This window comes from Oncorhynchus clarkii, unplaced genomic scaffold, assembly GCF_045791955.1.
Source record: "Oncorhynchus clarkii lewisi isolate Uvic-CL-2024 unplaced genomic scaffold, UVic_Ocla_1.0 unplaced_contig_13632_pilon_pilon, whole genome shotgun sequence".
In the NCBI taxonomy this organism is placed as follows: Eukaryota; Metazoa; Chordata; class Actinopteri; order Salmoniformes; family Salmonidae; genus Oncorhynchus; species Oncorhynchus clarkii.
The window spans coordinates 74,300-94,730 of NW_027261044.1; the positions used below are offsets into that span (position 1 = coordinate 74,300).

Below are 20,431 nucleotides of genomic sequence, written 5' to 3' on the forward strand. Positions count from 1 at the left end.
AGGAGAAGCGGTAGTAGTCATATTGAAAGGGGTGGATGGATGGCTGAAGGTTTGTGTGAGGATAAGCGTTAGTAGTCATATTAAAAGGGGTGGATGGATGGCTGAAGGTTTGTGTGAGGAGGAGAGGTAGTAGTCATATTGAAAGGGGTGGATGGATGGCTGAAGGTTTGTGTGAGGAGAAGCGGTAGTAGTCATATTGAAAGGGGTGGATGGATGGCTGAAGGTTTTGTAAGCAGTAGTAGTCATATTGAAAGGGGTGGATGGATGGCTGAAGGTTTTGTAAGCGGTAGTAGTCATATTGAAAGGGGTGGATGGATGGCTGAAGGTTTGTGTGAGGATAAGCGGTAGTAGTCATATTGAAAGGGGTGGATGGATGGCTGAAGGTTTGTGTGAGGATAAGCGTTAGTAGTCATATTGAAAGGGGTGGATGGATGGCTGAAGGTTTGTGTGAGGAGGAGAGGTAGTAGTCATATTGAAAGGGGTGGATGGATGGCTGAAGGTTTGTGTGAGGAGAAGCGGTAGTAGTCATATTGAAAGGGGTGAATGGATGGCTGAAGGTTTGTGTGAGGAGAAGCGGTAGTAGTCATATTGAATGGGGTGGATGGATGGCTGAAGGTTTGTGTGAGGATAAGCGTTAGTAGTCATATTGAAAGGGGTGGATGGATGGCTGAAGGTTTGTGTGAGGAGGAGAGGTAGTAGTCATATTGAAAGGGGTGGATGGATGGCTGAAGGTTTGTGTGAGGAGAAGCGGTAGTAGTCATATTGAAAGGGGTGGATGGATGGCTGAAGGTTTTGTAAGCGGTAGTAGTCATATTGAAAGGGGTGGATGGATGTCTGAAGGTTTTGTAAGCGGTAGTAGTCATATTGAAAGGGGTGGATGGATGGCTGAAGGTTTGTGTGAGGAGAAGCGGTAGTAGTCATATTGAAAGGGGTGGATGGATGGCTGAGGTTTTGTAAGTAGTAGACATATTGAAAGGGGTGGATGGATGGCTGAAGGTTTGTGTGAGGATGTAGTAGGAATGGGGTGGAAGCGGTAGTAGTCATATTGAAAGGGGTGGATGGATGGCTGAAGGTTTGTGTGAGGAGAAGCGGTAGTAGTCATATTGAAAGGGGTGGATGGATGGCTGAAGGTTTTGTAAGCGGTAGTAGTCATATTGAAAGGGGTGGATGGATGGCTGAAGGTTTGTGTGAGGAGAAGCGGTAGGTGTCATATTGAAAGGGGTGGATGGATGGCTGAAAGTTTTGTAAGCGGTAGTAGTCATATTGAAAGGGGTGGATGGATGGCTGAAGATTTGTGTGACGATTAGTGGTAGTAGTCATATTGAAAGGGGTGGATGGATGGCTGAAGGTTTGTGTGAGGAGGAGAGGTAGTAGTCATATTGAAAGGGGTGGATGGATGGCTGAAGGTTTGTGTGAGGAGAAGCGGTAGTAGTCATATTGAAAGGGGTGGATGGATGGCTGAAGGTTTTGTAAGCGGTAGTAGTCATATTGAAAGGGGTGGATGGATGGCTGAAGGTTTTGTAAGCGGTAGTAGTCATATTGAAAGGGGTGGATGGATGGCTGAAGGTTTGTGTGAGGAGAAGCGGTAGTAGTCATATTGAAGTTGATCATTCATGTTATAGTGCAGAAGACTACTGAAAGAGCTGCTTCCTGTGCTTGGTCCTCCTATGTTGAATATAATAAACGGCTCTCTATCCACCAGATGTGTACCAAACTCACTAAAAGTGGCAGTAATAAAGCCTCTCTTGAAAAAGCCAAACCTTGACCCAGAAAATATAAAAAACTATCGGCCTATATCGAATCTTCCATTCCTCTCAAAAATGTTTGAAAAAGCTGTTGCGCAGCAACTCATTGCCCTCCTGAAGACAAACAATATATACGAAATACTTCAGTCTGGTATTAGACCCCATCATAACACTGAGACTGCACTTCTGAAGGTGGTAAATTACCTTTTAATGGCATCAGACCGAGTCTCTAACATCTGTCCTCGTGCTCCTAGACCTTACTGCTGCTCGATCACCACATTCTTTTGGAGAGATTGGAAACCCAAATTGGTCTACAAGTTCTGGCCTGGTTTAGATCTTATCTGTCGGAAAGATATCAGTTTGTCTCTGTGAATGGTTTGTACTCTGACAAATCAACTGTAAATTTCGGTGTTCCTCAAGGTTCCGTTTTAGGACCACTATTGCTTTCACTGTATATTTTACCTCTTGGGGATGTCATTCGAAAACATAATGTTAACTTTCACTGCTATGCGGATAACACACAGCTGTACATTTCAATGAAACATGGTGAAGCCCCAAAATTGCCCTCGGTAGAAGCCTGTGTTTCAGACATAAGGAAGTGGATGGCTGCAAACTTTCTACTTTTAAACTCGGACAAAACAGAGATGCTTGTTCTAGGTCCCAAGAAACAAAGAGATCTTCTGTTGAATCCGACAATTAATCTTGATGGTTGTACAGTCGTCTCAAATAAAACTGTGAAGGACCTCGGCGCTACTCTGGACTCTGATCTCTCTTTTGAAGAACATATCAAGACTGTTTCAAGGACAGCTTTTTCCATCTACGTAACATTGCAAAAATCAGAAACTTTCTGTCCAAAAATGATGCAGAAAAATTAATCCATGCTTTTGTTAATTCAAGGTTAGACTACTGTAATGCTCTACTTTCCGGCTACCCGGATAAAGCACTAAATAAACTTCAGTTAGTGCTAAATACGGCTGATAGAATCCTGACTAGAACCAAACAATTTGATCATATTACTCCAGTGCTAGCCTCCCTACACTGGCTTCCTGTTAAGGCAAGGGCTGATTTCAAGGTTTTACTGCTAACCTACAAAGCATTACATGGGCTTGCTCCTACCTATCTTTCTGATTTGGTCCTGCCGTACATACCTACACGTACGCTACGGTCACAAGACACAGGCCTCCTAATTGTCCCTATAATTTCTAAGCAAACAGCTGGAGGCAGGGCTTTCTCCTATAGAGCTCCATTTTTATGGAATGGTCTGCCTACCCATGTGAGAGACGCAAACTCGGTCTCAACCTTTAAGTCTTTACTGAAGACTCATCTCTTCAGTGGGTCATATGATTGAGTGTAGTCTGGCCCAGGAGTGTGAAGGTGAATGGAAAGGCTCTGGAGCTACGAACCACCCTTGCTGTCTCTGCCTGGCCGGTTCCCCACTCTCCAATGGGATTCTCTGCCTCTAACCTTATTACAGGGGCTGAGTCACTGGCTTACTGGTGCTCTTTCATGCCATCCCTAGGAGGGGTGCAACACACTTGAGTGGGTTGAGTCACTGACGTGATCTTCCTGTCTGGGTTGCCCCGCCCCCCTTGGGTTGTGCTGTGGCGGAGATCTTTGTGGGCTATACTCGGCCTTGTCTCAGGATGGTAAGTTGGTGGTTGAAGATGGTGTGAGGGCTGTGCTTTGGCAAAGTGGGTGGGGTTATATCCTTCCTGTTTGGCCCTGTCCGGGGGTATCATCGGATGGGGCCACAGTGTCTCCTGACCCCTCCTGTCTCAGCCTCCAGTATTTATGCTGCGGTAGTTTATGTGTCGGGGGGCTAGTGTCAGTTTGTTATATCTGGAGTCCTTCTCCTGTCTTATCCGGTGTCCTGTGTGAATTTAAGTATGCTCTCTCTAATTCTCTCATTCTCTCGGAGGACCTGAGCCCTAGGACCATGCCTCAGGACTACCTGGCATGATGACTCCTTGCTGTCCCCAGTCCACCTGGCCGTGCTGCTGCTCCAGTTTCAACTGTTCTGCCTGCGGCTATGTAATCCTGACCTGTTCACCGGACTGCTACCTGTCCCAGATCTGCTATTTTCAACTCTCTAGAGACAGCAGGAGTGGTAGAGATACTCTTAATGACCGGCTATGAAAAGCCAACTGACATTTACTCCTGAGGTGCTGACTTGCTGCACCCTCGACAACTACTGTGATTATCATTATTTAACCATGCTGGTCATTTATGAACATTTGAACATCTTGGCCATGTTCTGTTATAATCTCCACCCGGCACAGCCAGAAGAGGACTGGCCACCCCTCATAGCCTGGTTCCGCTCTAGGTTTCTTCCTAGGTTTTGGCCTTTCTAGGGAGTTTTTCCTAGCCACCATGCTTCTACACCTGCATTGCTTGCTGTTTTGGGTTTTACACTGGGTTTCTGTACAGCACTTTGAGATATCAGCTGATGTACGAAGGGCTATATAAATAAATGTAATTTGATTTGAAGACTGGATGTTGAAATCATGTAGCAGCTTACATGGATATTTCCATCCTGCTCATTTAAATGGACATACTGTATACAAAGTACATTAAAGGAAAACTCCACAGAAAAATTATATTAACTTCTTTTTTTTAAATACAGAAAAACAGCCGGTGTACAAAATGCATCATACCTGCTGTATTTCTGTATTTTGACATGTACAGTATGTCTTGAAAAGTTGATTGCTGACATTGTAAAACATGGAACTGTATCAACAATGGGACTAATGAAACAAATACCAAAATAGATTTCCTTTTACTAGATGCCAACATTATGTAGCACTGAATGAACACTAAAGTCAGAATAGCACTGATCTACACTGAATAACATTATTTAAGGTTATTGCCATTGTACTTGGCTAAGACAAGACTTTACGACAAGAAGAACAGAAGCATTATCAACCTTATTGTCTTATTCTGAGGAAACGTAAATGCATCTATTTGTTTTCTACCAACACCCGAGACAAACACACTGAGTGCCTTGCTTTTAATGGCATAAAGGCTGGAGATGGCATCTAGAATACTGATGCCAGGCAGCAGCCCTCTGATTGGCAGATCACTCTTCATCAGATGATGACTGACCATTGACTGTACGATGCTCACATCAGGGTAGGGAATTCCCTTCCCAGTCAAATTCGACCCCCTTAATTGTTTTCTGTACGTGAGATCAGATTTAGAAATCTACCACAGGTGCTGAGCTGAGAAAGATCAATAATTGCAACCCACATGCCTTCCCAGATGTGTATTTCTGGTAGAAGTTGAGCAGAGCGTTTAAGCACTGTGGTGAAACCCTGATTAGACCATGTGGGAACCAGACAAGACAAATTCATCTCAGAGATCAAAATGGAAAGGACCGCAAACACAACTATGGGGACTGATCAAAAGACAGAGCGGATTTGTGATGGTGTAGATTACTTCTCCTCACTTCCTCTGGACACTAAGAGCATTATGGGAAAACGCAATTCCTTTCTGGATTCAATTAAAATGCGTATCAGAGACGATACTTTTTCGGCTTTTCTCGCTGTCACCAAGTTACCCCAAATGGCTTATTAATGAAAACAGCATCATGTGGATTTTTTTATTTCCAACGGAGGAAGCAAGCAGCAAGCACATTTTTGTTGAGGAGATGGAAGACATGAGTAGATCTTCTTCTTGACAGAGAGGAGAGAGCAGGATGGAAAACATAATCTTCGTCAACATAACTTCCTTTCATTCTGGCTCTTCATTCATCTATCTTCTCTTTCAACTCCAGCTGTATACAGTGTCTTCGTTTCACCGGTCTCAGGTCTCACACCACTTTGTCTCTATATTATATACAGTGGAAGACAGACGTCTTGGCTACTGTAAGGTCAGGGTTCATGTTGGGATGTACATTTCATTGCAATTTTTCTTGTCTGACGTCAAGGGCTATGAGCCAGCTTGTGATGACAGTGATTTAACACTAAAGTAGAGCAGGAAATAGAGAGAGAAATGGAGAAGTACCAAGAGAAAGAAAGAGGCAGCTTTAAAAGTCATCACGCTTAATGACATAGAGTTAGAGGATTATTACTTGGAAAAAAAGATTTCACAGTCAGAACCCAACCCTGTGAGCAGTCAGAACCCAACCCTGTGAGCGGTCAGAACCCATCCCTGTGAGCAGTCAGAACCCAACCCTGTGAGCGGTCAGAACCCAACCCTGTGAGCAGTCAGAACCCATCCCTGTGAGCGGTCAGAACCCAACCCTGTGAGCAGTCAGAACCCAACCCTGTGAGCAGTCAGAACCCAACCCTGTGAGCAGTCAGAACACAACCCTGTGAGCAGTCAGAACACAACCCTGTGAGCGGTCAGAACCCATCCCTGTGAGCAGTCAGAACCCAACCCTGTGAGCGGTCAGAACCCATCCCTGTGAGCAGTCAGAACCCAACCCTGTGAGCAGTCAGAACCCAACCCTGTGAGCGGTCAGAACCCAACCCTGTTAGCAGTCAGAACCCAACCCCTTGAGTGGTCAGAACCCATCCCTGTGAGCAGTCAGAACCCAACCCTGTGAGCAGTCAGAACCCAACACTGTGAGCAGTCAGAACCCAACCCTGTGAGCAGTCAGAACCCAACCCCTTGAGTGGTCAGAACCCATCCCTGTGAGCATTCAGAACCCAGCACCTTGAGCAGTCAGAACCCAACCCCTTGAGTGGTCAGAACCCAACCCTGTGAGCGGTCAGAACCCAACCCTGTGAGCAGTCAGAACCCAACCCCTTGAGTGGTCAGAACCCAACCCTGTGAGCGGTCAGAACCCATCCCTGTGAGCAGTCAGAACCCAGCACCTTGAGCAGTCAGAACCCAGCACCTTGAGCAGTCAGAACCCAACCCAGTGAGCACACAGAACCCATCCCAGTGAGCAGTCAGAACCCATCCCAGTGAGCAGTCAGAACATTACTTAGTAATCAGTCAGAACCCATCCCAGTGAGCAGTCAGAACCTATCCCAGTGAGCAGTCAGTACCCATCCCAGTGAGCAGTCAGAACATTACTTAGTAATCAGTCAGAACCCATCCCAGTGAGCAGTCAGAACCCATCCCAGTGAGCAGTCAGTACCCAGCCCAGTGAGCAGTCAGAACCCATCCCAGTGAGCAGTCAGTACCCAGCCCAGTGAGCAGTCAGAACCCATCCCAGTGAGCAGTCAGTACCCAGCCCAGTGAGCAGTCAGTACCCAGCCCAGTGAGGAGTCAGTACCCAGCCCAGTGAGCAGTCAGTACCCAGCCCAGTGAGCAGTCAGTACCCAGCCCAGTGAGCAGTCAGAACCCATCCCAGTGAGCAGTCAGTACCCATCCCAGTGAGAAGTCAGAACCCAGCCCAGTGAGCAGTCAGTACCCAGCCCAGTGAGCAGTCAGAACCCATCCCAGTGAGCAGTCAGTACCCATCCCAGTGAGAAGTCAGAACCCATCCCAGTGAACAGTCAGTACCCAGCACAGTGAACAGTCAGAACCCAGCCCAGTGAGTTGAAGAGATGGATTTCATAGAGCACACAAAAACAGACCCCAAGACAAGCCCCCCCTTCTCTTACGTCAACACAGTAGGGCCTATTTTGAATACCCTAAACCCCACTCTCAGTCCTCTCTATACAGCTCTACAATCTGTTAGGCTCTGAGGGTCAAGTCAAGTGATCCTTTTTTCTCCATGGGAAATGTATTTTGTTACTGAGATCACAACGTAAAAGCACCAACAAAGTTTATGAGGCGACATAACAAATAAATAGAAGGTCAAAGTTGAGTTAGCTTCAGCACTGAGAGGCAAACCAATGGTTCAGAGAGTATGTAAGAGGCAGATCAGGTATGGTTCTGTTGTGTATCGCTAATCATTTTTACCAAGATTAGAGCAGTATAGAGAGCTGATATATTAAACAAATAGTTAGAAGCAGAAAATGGCCAAATACATTTTTATTTCCATTTGATGGACAAATGGACTTGACAGAGAAAAGTGTGTATTGGACAAACGTGTGAAATGCATTGGAACTCGTTATTTAATTGCTGGTCGGGATAGTTAGTAGGGTCAGGACAATACCATTATCACAATATTTTATCCATGACAAAAATGTAAACACAAAGCAGACCAAACTCTTTCAGTCCTTTAAAAACCTGCTGTATGTAAAATATTGTGAGCTATAGATATAAAATAAATAAATGTGACTCTGGAAGACAAACTAATGATGTTTGTTTCCAACATTAATGCTGTTTTCCTAAAGAACTTAAATCCGCATTGTGTTTGGTTTCTTTGTTGTGATACTAACGAGTTTCGCGATACTGGTATCGTCCTGGCCCTAGTAGTTAAAATTATTATATTTTTTTTTTTCATAGAAAGTAGGCTATACATTTGAAAAAAACATCAGTCACTTTCGAGATGCAGTTAACAGTTGGGATTCAATACCATTATCAAATGGTATTTGATACCAGTATCAAAGTCAAATTCAGGACAATAACCATTTCCTTTGTCATGGTTCATTCTTTAGAAGACTTTGATTTTTCACGTTGACAGTTTTAAAGGAGATTACCTCTGCTTTCAAGGCAGCTGAAGAATTTAAATCTAATGAGAGCACTGCAACTGCAGAAAAAATATCTTTATAATCCTCCAAAATATGTATATCTCACTAGTATATTCTGCCAACAGATGTTGCTGCTCTGTCAAGAGAAATTATACAAGAGTATATGTGAGAATACAGTGCCTTCGGGAGGTATTCAGATCCCTTCGTTTCTCCCACATTTTGTTACAGCCTTATTCTAAAATGTATTAAATAAAACAATTTCCTCAGCAATCTACACACAATACCCCATAATGACAAAGCAAAAATATGTTTTTAGAAATGTTTGCAAATGTTTTAAGTATTCAGACCTTTTGCTATGAGACTCAAATTGAGCTCAGGTGCATCCTGCTTCCACTGATCATCCTTGAGATATTTCTCCAACTTGATTGGAGTCCACCTGTGGTAAATTCAATTTATTGGACATGATTTGGAAAGGCACACATCTGTCCACAGTAGCTTGCGAAAGTATTCACCCCATTGTCATTTTTCCTATTTTGTTGCCTTACAATCTGGAATTAAAATAGGTTTTTGGGCAGTTTCTTCATTTGATTTACACAACATACTACCTACCACTTTGAAGATGCAAAATATTTTTATTGTGAAACAAGCAACCGTGCATAACTATTCACCACCCCAAAGTCAACACTTTGTAGAGCCACCTTTTTCAGCAATTACAGCTGCAAGTCTCTTGGGGTATGTCTCTATAAGCTTGGCACATCTAGCCAATGGGATTTTTACCCATTCTTTAAGGCAAAACTGCCCCAGCTCCTTCAAGTTGGATGGGTTCCGCTGGTGTACAGTAATCTTTAAGTCATACCACAGATTCTCAATTGGATTGAAGTCTGTGCTTTGACTAGGCCATTCCAAGACATTTAAAAGTTTCCCCTTAAACCACTCAAGTGTTGCTTTAGCAGTATGCTTATGATCATTGTCCTGCTGGAAGGTGAAGCTCCGTCCCAGTCTCAAATCTCTTGAAGACTGAATAAGGTTTCCCTCAAAAATGTCCCTGTATTTAGCTCCATCCATCATTCCTTCAAGTTCTGATCAGTTTCCCAGACTCTGCCAATGAAAGACAGCATGATGCTGCCACCACCATGCTTCACTGTGGGATGCTGTTCTCGGGGGGATGAGAGGTATTGGGTTTGCGCCAGACATAGTGTTTGCCTTGATGGCCCAAAAGCTCAATTTTAGTCTCATCTAACCTGAGTATCTTCTTCCATATCTTTGGGGAGTCTCCCACAGGCCTAATGGTGAACACCAAACGTGTTTGATTATTTTTTTCTTTAAGCAATGGCTTTTTTCTGACCACTCTTCCGTAAAGCCCAGGTCTGTGGCATGTACGGCTTAAAGTGGTCCTATGTACAGATACTCCAATCTCCGCTGTGGAGCTTTGCAGCTCCTTCAGGGTTATCTTTGGTCTCTTTGTTGCCTCTGATTAATGCCCTCCTTGCCTGGTCTGTGAGTTTTGGTGGGAGGCCCTCTATTGACAGGTTTGTTGTGGTGCCATATTCTTTCAATTTTTTTATAATGGATTTAATGGTGCTCCGTGGGATGTTCAAAGTTTTTGATATTTTTTTATAACCCAGCCCTGATCTGTACTTCTCCACAACTTTGTCCCTGACCTGGTTGGAGACCTCCTTGGGCTTCATGGTGCCACTTGCTTGGTGGTGTTGCAGACTCTGGGGCCTTTCAGAACAGGTGTATATATACTGAGATCATGTGACAGATCATGTGACACTTAGATTGCACTTTAGGTGGACATTATTTAACTAAATATGTGACTTCTGAAGGTAATTGGTTGCACCAGATCTTATTTAGGGGCTTCATAGTAAATGGGGTGAATACATATGCACTCAACAATTTTCCGTTAAAATTTTGTACAAAGTGGCCCAGCCCGATGAAACATCTCTGGATTGCTGTGCAGCAACGCTCCACATCCAATCTGACAGAGCTTGATAGGATCTGCAGAGAAGAATGGGAGAAACTCCCCAATTACAGGTGTGCCAAGCTTCGAGCGTCATACCCAATAAGACTCGAGGCTGTAATCCCTGCTAAAGGTGCTTCAACAAAGTACTGAGTAAAAGGTCTGAATACTTAAGTAAATGTGATATTTCAGTTTTAAATGTTTTAATAATATTAGCAAAAATGTCTAAAAAACAGTTTTTGCTTTGTCACTATGGGGTATTGTGTGTAGATTGGTGAGGAAAATAAACAATGTAATCAATTTTAGAATAAGGCTGTAACCTAACAAATGTGGAAAAAGTCAAGGGGTCTGAATACTTTCCGAAGGCACTGTATATCTAGCATATGTTATTGCTAAATGGTTCAGTTGTTGATAAGGCATCACATTGTTTCCTGCAAAATTGAATGACATGGCCATAAACTATATGTTCTGGTTGGAGAAAACATCCATTCATGGTTACCATCACTGCAATGTACAGTACACCGTTCAATCTAAATATTGACATATTTTCCACATTGTTCATTTCCTGTTGCATGAATGGTTCACATGTTCAGCTGTTCTTTGATCTCCCCCAAAAATATTATCCGGAGGGAGTCAACAAGTATATTAATTAAGCTGAAATAAAAAATGCTGCTAAATGGTGGAGGAACTGGTGCTGAAAAGCTATAATTCTTCACAGCAGGTGGTATATTTGAATTCTTTCCCATATGGGTTTGCATAATTTGTCCAGGCGTGCCGTCTTAAATACACATAAACACAAATTACTCCACTAGCCCGGCGCTTTGATGTCTCTGAGGCTCGTTATATAAAGCAAACTGTCCCAGATACCATCACAGAGCAGCTATGCTGTACTTCCTACCAAGAAAAAGAGAGAGCAAAAAGAACAACATAGAGAGAGAATGAGCGAGAGACGGAAAGAGTGGAGGTGAAAGCGTGAGATGGGGAGGGGATCCAGTTTCCATTTCAAACCCCTAACGTGGCAGAGCAATTTAATATTCCCAGTAATATCAGCAGCTCCTAAAGCTAGGCCGGAGTCTTGCCGGGTTTCCTGTGTACCGGCTCTTCTGCCCAGATAAATAAACCACGGGCCCGACCGGCCAGCCACTGCTTTTGGCCCAGCACCAAGCTGCAGGAGCTCCACCGCAGCCCCACTGGTGGAGAGACGACCCGCGGGTGCACTATGAACAGCCAGGGGTGCAACGCCTGCTAGAATGGATCCTCACACAGGACTTGATGGAGCTTCGTGCTACTCAAAGGACAATCAGCGTCATGGTCAGGTTTCAGTTCATGAGAGGTGATGCTGATGCCCTTTAAAAGGATCCATGCAACGTCCATAATGTGACCTGGGACTCATCATATACAGCGCTACACAGTGCTGAACAAAATAATGTGTCTACATTTTGTCAAACATAGACACGGGGGGCTTTCAGGGAAGATGTGAAAGACTTCACACACATGGCCACCTCACAGCGTCTGCCATGCTGGTCTGTGTGTGGGTAACAGTCATAACGCTCCGGGGCATGACTGTTACCCACAGGCCAAGATTCTGGACCAGCAGATTGAGTTTTAACCAAATCCAAATGGCGAGACGGCAGCTCCCCACCACCTCTCTGAAAACCAACCTTCAATGGTGCACCTATACGTACGTGGTGGAGAAGTCCACGTTCCAGATTCTAATATGAAACGGTCAAACGCTCTCTGAACTTTATGAAGGAATTCACATTGCAGCTCTCGCATGAAAGAGCAGCCCTGCGATTGGAGGTGTACACCTCACATGAGGTAAAAGGTGCAACTCAGCATCTTTTAGTTGGCCCGTTCTGGATCTTCTTGCGCTGGAAGGCTTTTCTCTGGAAAGCTCATCAGACCTCTGTTGAAAGATGCTTCACAATGGATGGTGCTGGTGACATGATGGGATGGAGTATCTGGCACCAGATGTGCCACTCCCACACAGGAGTTGGGCACTGCTAAGCAAGCTGTCTGCCTTCTCGGCCAGCTCTACGCCCTCCCAGGGTTAACTAAATCCTCGGTGGCAGAGCTTGATGCAGCGCCATGGACTGTATAAGCCATGTCTGCAGAGCAGGTCTGGGGGGAGTTGTAATGCACAGCTGTAAGCCACTGTGGGGACATCGGGACATTCATAACTGGAACAGTCAGGGTCTAAGGACTGGCTGAATGACATATTGATTCATTATTGGGACATTGACGCTGTACAGCATTTCAAAAGTTTAGATTTGAAATCAAACAATGACTATGCAGTCTGTCAGCTTTAATTTGAGGGTATTTTCACGATATCAGGTGAACCGTTTAGAAATTACAGCACGTTTTCTACATAGTGAGAAAGTTACAGATGAACAAATATCCTAACCCCTCCCCCCTGTTATTGAAATGGTGAGATGTTAGCATTTCCTGGAGGTAAGATATTTGTACGTCTGTAACTTTCTCACTCATCATTATTTATGATTCATTCAGGATGAACTGTAATCGTGTTCGCATCCACATTACTGTGGAATTGTTCAGAAACATATTATATTCTCATGTACAATACAATGACACAATCCATTATTTACCATTCATTTATTTCTGGCACAACATAATCTGAAACACAACCAAAACAAACAGCAAATGCATCCAACAACTTTGTAGAGTCACAAGCTGGATGTAGTCATTGAGTGCTATAAATATGGGACCAAATTATTTTACACACATATGAGTATTTGTCCCAATTTTTTTGGTCCCTTAAAATGAAGGGACTGTCACAGTCAGACTGTGTACAAAAAGTACTATGTTTCTAAACAGTTCACCCAACATGAATACACCCTCAAATTAAAGCTTGCAGTCTTCAATTTAACAGCATAGTCATTGTTTCAAATGCAAAGTTTTGGAGTTTAGAGCCCAAAGAAGAGAAAACTATGCACACTGTCCCAATAATTACTGAGGGCTCTGTACGGGGACAAACATGTTGCATTGGGACAAACATGCTGTACTATGACCAACATGATGCACACTGTCCCAATAATTACTGAGGGCTCTGTACGGGGACAAACATGTTGCATTGGGACAAACATGCTGTACTATGACCAACATGATGCACACTGTCCCAATAATTACTGAGGGCTCTGTACGGGGACAAACATGTTGCATTGGGACAAACATGCTGTACTATGACCAACATGATGCACACTGTCCCAATAATTACTGAGGGCTCTGTACGGGGACAAACATGTTGCATTGGGACAAACATGCTGTACTATGACCAACATGATGCACACTGTCCCAATAATTACTGAGGGCTCTGTACGGGGACAAACATGTTGCATTGGGACAAACATGCTGTACTATGACCAACATTAGACATCTAACAGGTGAAGAATACAGACTGTATGTGAGCGAAGAAATTACTAACGACCGGGTTTTTTAAAAAGCGAAACCATTTTCAAACACCACTATTTACTTTAAACTGTTTTTGTGTGTTTTTGTGCAGCCCGAGGGAGATATGACACTGCTCGCTTAATGAGCCCATAAAACTCAATGAGCAGTGTAACAAGTCCAACCTGGCCCTCTAAACCTGCCCTCTCACACTCAGGCCTAACAAGTAAAGTGTTGTCTTGACAACACGGCCAGGCTTGTGTGACAGCTTTGGAAAACCGTTGAATGCCCGCAGGCTGTTCATACCTCAAACAGACTGTACACTCTTCATGTGGCTTAATGTTTCAATCTCTAAATACATTCTACCTGAAGGAAGCCACAGTGCTGCAACTGGTTAGAGCTGCAAGATCACATATAGACAGCAGCAGTGGACAGCTGTGAATATGTCAGAATTGTCCAGCCAACCCTTCAGCAAACCCTCATCCTCTGTGGAAATGACAGAGTGATCCAGCCAACCCTTCAGCAAACCCTCATCCTCTGTGGAAATGTCAGAATAATCCAGCCAACCCTTCAGCAAACCCTCACCCTCTGTGGAAATGACAGAGTGATCCAGCCAACCCTTCAGCAAACCCTCACCCTCTGTGGAAATGACAGAGTGATCCAGCCAACCCTTCAGCAAACCCTCATCCTCTGTGGAAATGACAGAGTGATCCAGCCAACCCTTCAGCAAACCCTCATCCTCTGTGGAAATGACAGAGTGATCCAGCCAACCCTTCAGCAAACCCTCATCCTCTGTGGAAATGACAGAGTGATCCAGCCAACCCTTCAGCAAACCCTCATCCTCTGTGGAAATGACAGAGTGATCCAGCCAACCCTACAGCAAACCCTCATCCTCTGTGGAAATGACAGAGTGATCCAGCCAACCCTACAGCAAACCCTCACCCTCTGTGGAAATGACAGAGTGATCCAGCCAACCCTTCAGCAAAACCTCATCCTCTGTGGAAATGACAGAGTGATCCTGCCAACCCTTCAGCAAACCCTCATCCTCTGTGGAAATGACAGAGTGATCCAGCCAACCCTACAGCAAACCCTCATCCTCTGTGGAAATGACATAGTGATCCAGCCAACCCTTCAGCAAACCCTCATCCTCTGTGGAAATGACAGCATCAAATGACCTTTGGTCTGCTTCAGAAGGTACTTTTTTATGTAACTCTGTCTGGATGAGTGTCCACTGACTTTGTCCTTATTGACCAAAGGCATGAAGCCCACTAACTTTGCTGGCACAGCTCCCTCAGTTGTTCACTCAATGAGTTGTCATCAGCATGTATGCCATGACATTTTGCTATGTCACTATCCCCGCTATAACACCATCCTGACCATGTTAAGCAGCCTCGTTCAAACAGGACATTTAGCTATGTCACTATCCCCGCTACCACCATCCTGACCATGTTAAGCAGCCTCGTTCAAACAGCACATTTAGTTATGTCACTATCCCCGCTACCACCATTCTGACCATGTTAAGCAGCCTCGTTCAAACAGGACATTTAGCTATGTCACTATCCCCGCTACCACCATTCTGACCACGTTAAGCAGCCTCGTTCAAACAGGACATTTAGCTATGTCACTATCCCCGCTACCACCATCCTGACCATGTTAAGCAGCCTCGTTCAAACAGGACATTTAGCTATGTCACTATCCCCGCTACCACCATTCTGACCATGTTAAGCAGCCTCGTTCAAACAGGACATTTAGCTATGTCACTATCCCCGCTACCACCATCCTGACCATGTTAAGCAGCCTCGTTCAAACAGGACATTTAGCTATGTCACTATCCCCGCTACCACCATCCTGACCATGTTAAGCAGCCTCGTTCAAACAGGACATTTAGCTATGTCACTATCCCCGCTACCACCATCCTGACCATGTTAAGCAGCCTCGTTCAAACAGGACATTTAGCTATGTCACTATCCCCGCTACCACCATCCTGACCATGTTAAGCAGCCTCGTTCAAACAGGACATTTAGCTATGTCACTATCCCCGCTACCACCATTCTGACCATGTTAAGCAGCCTCGTTCAAACAGGACATTTAGCTATGTCACTATCCCCGCTACCACCATCCTGACCATGTTAAGCAGCCTCGTTCAAACAGGACATTTAGCTATGTCACTATCCCCGCTACCACCATCCTGACCATGTTAAGCAGCCTCGTTCAAACAGGACATTTAGCTATGTCACTATCCCCGCTACCACCATCCTGACCATGTTAAGCAGCCTCGTTCAAACAGGACATTTAGCTATGTCACTATCCCCGCTACCACCATCCTGACCATGTTAAGCAGCCTCGTTCAAACAGGACATTTAGCTATGTCACTATCCCCGCTACCACCATCCTGACCATGTTAAGCAGCCTCGTTCAAACAGGACATTTAGCTATGTCACTATCCCCGCTACCACCATCCTGACCATGTTAAGCAGCCTCGTTCAAACAGGACATTTAGCTATGTCACTATCCCCGCTACCACCATCCTGACCATGTTAAGCAGCCTCGTTCAAACAGGACATTTAGCTATGTCACTATCCCCGCTACCACCATCCTGACCATGTTAAGCAGCCTCGTTCAAACAGGACATTTAGCTATGTCACTATCCCCGCTACCACCATCCTGACCATGTTAAGCAGCCTCGTTCAAACAGGACATGTAGTGATGCAAACACTCCCACAATAGATAAATAAAATCTTGAATGCAGCCCTTTCCCGTCTTATTGTCAGGACTTCTTTCCCAGTCCGGCCAACAGCTTCTCTCCTTCTCATTCCAGACTCTTTCTGTGTTCTCAAGGTTGACCTTTCCTCCCCTCGGCAAGACTGAATGTGTCCAAAACTTGGACCCAACATCAAATTCCTCTACCTCAGTAAATATTTCCTCTACTGCTCCACCCTCTGGCCTCATGTCATCTAACAACGTCTAATCAAAGATTAATAATAGCTAGTCTACTTCAACAAGAGGGTGTAAAAACCATGGGAACCTGTCACGCCCTGACCTGTTTCACCTGTCCTTGTGCTTGTCTCCACCCCCTCCAGGTGTCGCCCATCTTCCCCACTTATCCTCTGGGTATTTATACCTGTGTTTTCTGTCTGTCTGTGCCAGTTCATCTTGTTTGTTCAACCCTACCAGCCGTTTGTCTAAGCTCCTGGTTTTCCTAGTCTCTCTTTTTCCTCGTCCTCCTGGTTTTTGACCCTTGCCTGTCCTGACCCTGTTCCTGCCCGCCTGACCACTCTGCCTGTCCTGACCCTGTTCCTGCCCGCCTGACCACTCTGCCTGTCCCTGAGTCTGCCTGTTGTCCTGTACCTTTCTCCACCTCTGGATTACCGACCTCTGCCTGACCTGACCCTGAGCCTGCCTGGCGTTCTGTACCTTGGCCTCTACTCTGGATTACCGACCTCTGCCTGCCTTGACCTGTCGTTTGCCTGCCCCTGTTGTTACAATAAACACTGTTACTTCACACAGTCTGTACTGGCGTTTTACCTTGATTCCTGATAGGAACCTAGTGCTATCCAACTGCTTGTTAGATTAAGGTCAGTAGTACATTACTGGAAAGCAGTGAGGACAAGAAACGTCAGACATTTCCATGTCACTTACACAGTGACATACTGTACATTGCCATAGACTGAAGCAATTACACTAACATATACAGTATGTATGGCTACCAGTACTGTGAGCCGTGTGCACTCTTTAAAAGCCACCTGTCATAGCAATCTCTCTTGACATTGGTCCAATTTCATATTACCATATAATTAAAATAGATGAAGATTGACAGCGGGATGCAGTCCATATATCAGGTTATACAATCCAGGTCATATAGCCATAGGACAAATTCAAACAACTCTCTCTCTCTCTCTCTATTCCACTTCAAAATGTTGCTGCTATTGTAATTTTACTGGTAATTGACCCCAGTTCTGGCTGCACACCACACATTTCCAGATGCTGGAAACTCTGAGCGCTTAGTTTCTAAACAGATAGCACCACCTTTCATTTCAAAGGACACGCCTGCTTTCAATGAGAGACAGAGCACCTCTGTCAAACCTGAGGGAACCAGCACATCCCTTCAATAAGCCAAGTCAGCCCCCATCTCTCTCACACAGTATGAGCTCCAAGATATGATGCTAAGATATTAGAATAGTTCAAAATATGAGACTAAGATATAAGAGTAAAATATGATACTATTTTTTTTAACCTTTATTTAACTAGGCAAGTCAGCTAAGACAAATTCTTATTTAAAATGACGGCCTACCCCGGCCAAACCCGGACGACGCTGGGCCAACTGTGTGCCGCCCTATGGGACTCCCAATCACGGCCGGATGTGATGCAGATATGATACTAAGATATGAGAGTAGTTCAAGATATGATACTAAGATATATGAGACTAAAATATGAGAATAAGATATGATAGTTCGAGATATGATACTAAGGTATCAGAGTATTTCTAGATATGAGATTAAGATATGAGACTAAGATATGAAACTTAGATATTAGAGTAGATCAAGATATGAGACTGATATTATAGTAGTTTAAGATATTCGCTGCACGAGAGAAGAGACACTCATTTACTAGTTCTCCAGAAAGCCACTTCACTGCGGACACCGTGGAATTATATTCCTGTCTACATTTCCATATAAATATTGGAGAACTGAAAGCTAGACTGTCTGCCTCTTCTTATGCAAACATTCGACTAACTTTAGCGCCTATAAAAGCTATGCCACAAACGTTTTATGTGCCTTCCAGAGAGAGCTGGAATAAATTAAATGTAATAACTACTACTTATTGTACACATGCACATGCACACACACACACACACACACACACACACACACACACACACACACACACACACACACACACACACACACACACACACACACACACACACACACACACACACGTTAGCTCACCTGGTAACAGGCTGCAGCAGATCCAGAGAAACACAGCGCGGCAGTACTCCATGTGTTTGGTCGGTGTGTGTGTGTGTATGGTGTGTGTGTGTGTGTGTGTCTGGGGGCTGAGGCAGAGAGACCCAGCAGCGTGCTCTGTTAAAGATTCAGCTCTGGTTGACTCCGCGGCTAGTCAAAATGCTCACTATATCTGAGGAGGTAGGAGGGGACTGTGGCTGAACTGAAAGGAGGTCCACGTTGAACCAGCAGACAGGACTCTCCTCTCAGTCCCTCTGCTACTCAGACAGAGCAGTGAGCTGAGGGACACACAAGCTATCCACCGCAAGTACAGATCTTGGATCAGTTTCTCTGGATAATCAGAGGCAAAGTTGATGGAGTTTGAATACAGTCATTCCATTATTCATTATGTGCCTTGGTATGGTATAGTTGAAGAAATGCGTGTCCTCTCTCTTCTGCTTCCAAATACACTGATGATAAAGTAGACTTTCTTCAACTGCATGGTTGGTTATGGGCTTGTCAGTAGGCATTTCACAGTAAGGTATACATGTTGTATTCAGCACATGTCACAAACACGATTTGATTGATCTAATTAATTAACAATGAAGTGGAATGTAATCAGAGGGGTTGGGTTATTTATTTTGATTTAAGAAATTTATTTCAGCTTTATTAAAACTAGGCAAGTCAGTTAAGAACAAATTCTTATTTACAATGACGGCCTACCCCGGCCAAACCCGGACCACTCGTGCACCACCCTATGTGACTCCCAATCACGGCCTGATGTGATACAGCCTGGATTTGAACCAGGGACTAGTAGTGACGCCTCTTGCACTGAGATGTAGTGCCTCAGGCCGCTGCGCCACTCGGATTAAATGCAGAAGAAACGTTTCAGTTGAATGCATTCTCTTGTACAACTGACTAGGTCTCCCCCTTTCCCAAATCAGAGCATATATCTTCAGAACAGCTGCGTTTTAAAAGACAAAAAGTTGTGTTTTTCACAGCACTCATGCTTGACAATCATGTTGTGACCACACGGCGCCCAATGTATTAATGCGGAACACAAATACCCCCACAGTCATACCCCTACAGTCAAACTATCCAGACTGAACTACTACCTCATACCCCCACAGTCAAACCATCCAGACTGAACTGTTACTTCATACCCCCACAGTCAAACTATCCAGACTGAACTACTACCTCATACCCCCACAGTCAAACCATCCAGACTGAACTGCTACCTCATACCCCCACAGTCAAACTATCCAGACTGAACTGTTACTTCATACCCCCACAGTCAAACCATCCAGACTGAACTGTTACCTCATACCCCCACAGGGAAACCATCCAGACTGAACTGTTACCTCATACCCCCACAGTCAAACCATCCAGACCGACGTCCATAATGACCCATGTTATGTAACAATGGATACTAAGACTGAGGGAACCGCAAGAGTCAGCACATAACCCAACATAAAGGCACGCACCGTGACAACTCACATCGCGTGCATAGAAGCACTTTCATTGATCGATAATAGGAACAATGAGATACAATTGATTACATGTACAGTTGAAGTCAGAGGTTTACATACACCTTAGCCAAATACATTTAAACTCAGTTTTTCACAATTCTTGACATTTCATCCTAGTAAAAATTCCCTGTCTTATGTCAATTAGGATCACCACTTTATTTTAAGAATGTGAAATGTCAGAATAATAGTAGAGAATGATTTATTTCAGCTTGAATTTCTTTCATCACATTCCCAGTGGGTCAGAAGTTTACATACACTCAATTTGCATTGCATTGCCTTTAAATTGTTTAACTTGGGTCAAACATTTCAGGTA

General features: G+C 44.4%; 1 protein-coding gene across 1 annotated transcript in view; it reads right to left on the reverse strand.

The window, feature by feature from the left end:
• LOC139403924 (integrin alpha-11-like) overlaps positions 1 to 18,746 on the reverse strand; it is an 87,655-nt gene extending 68,909 nt beyond the window's left edge. Inside the window, exon 1 of the mRNA XM_071147130.1 lies at positions 18,593 to 18,746. Within this exon, the coding sequence (XP_071003231.1) occupies positions 18,593 to 18,644 (52 nt within the window). The 5' untranslated portion in view covers positions 18,645 to 18,746. The remainder of the gene's footprint in view (positions 1 to 18,592) is intronic.
• Between the last annotated feature and the right edge of the window lie 1,685 nt (positions 18,747 to 20,431).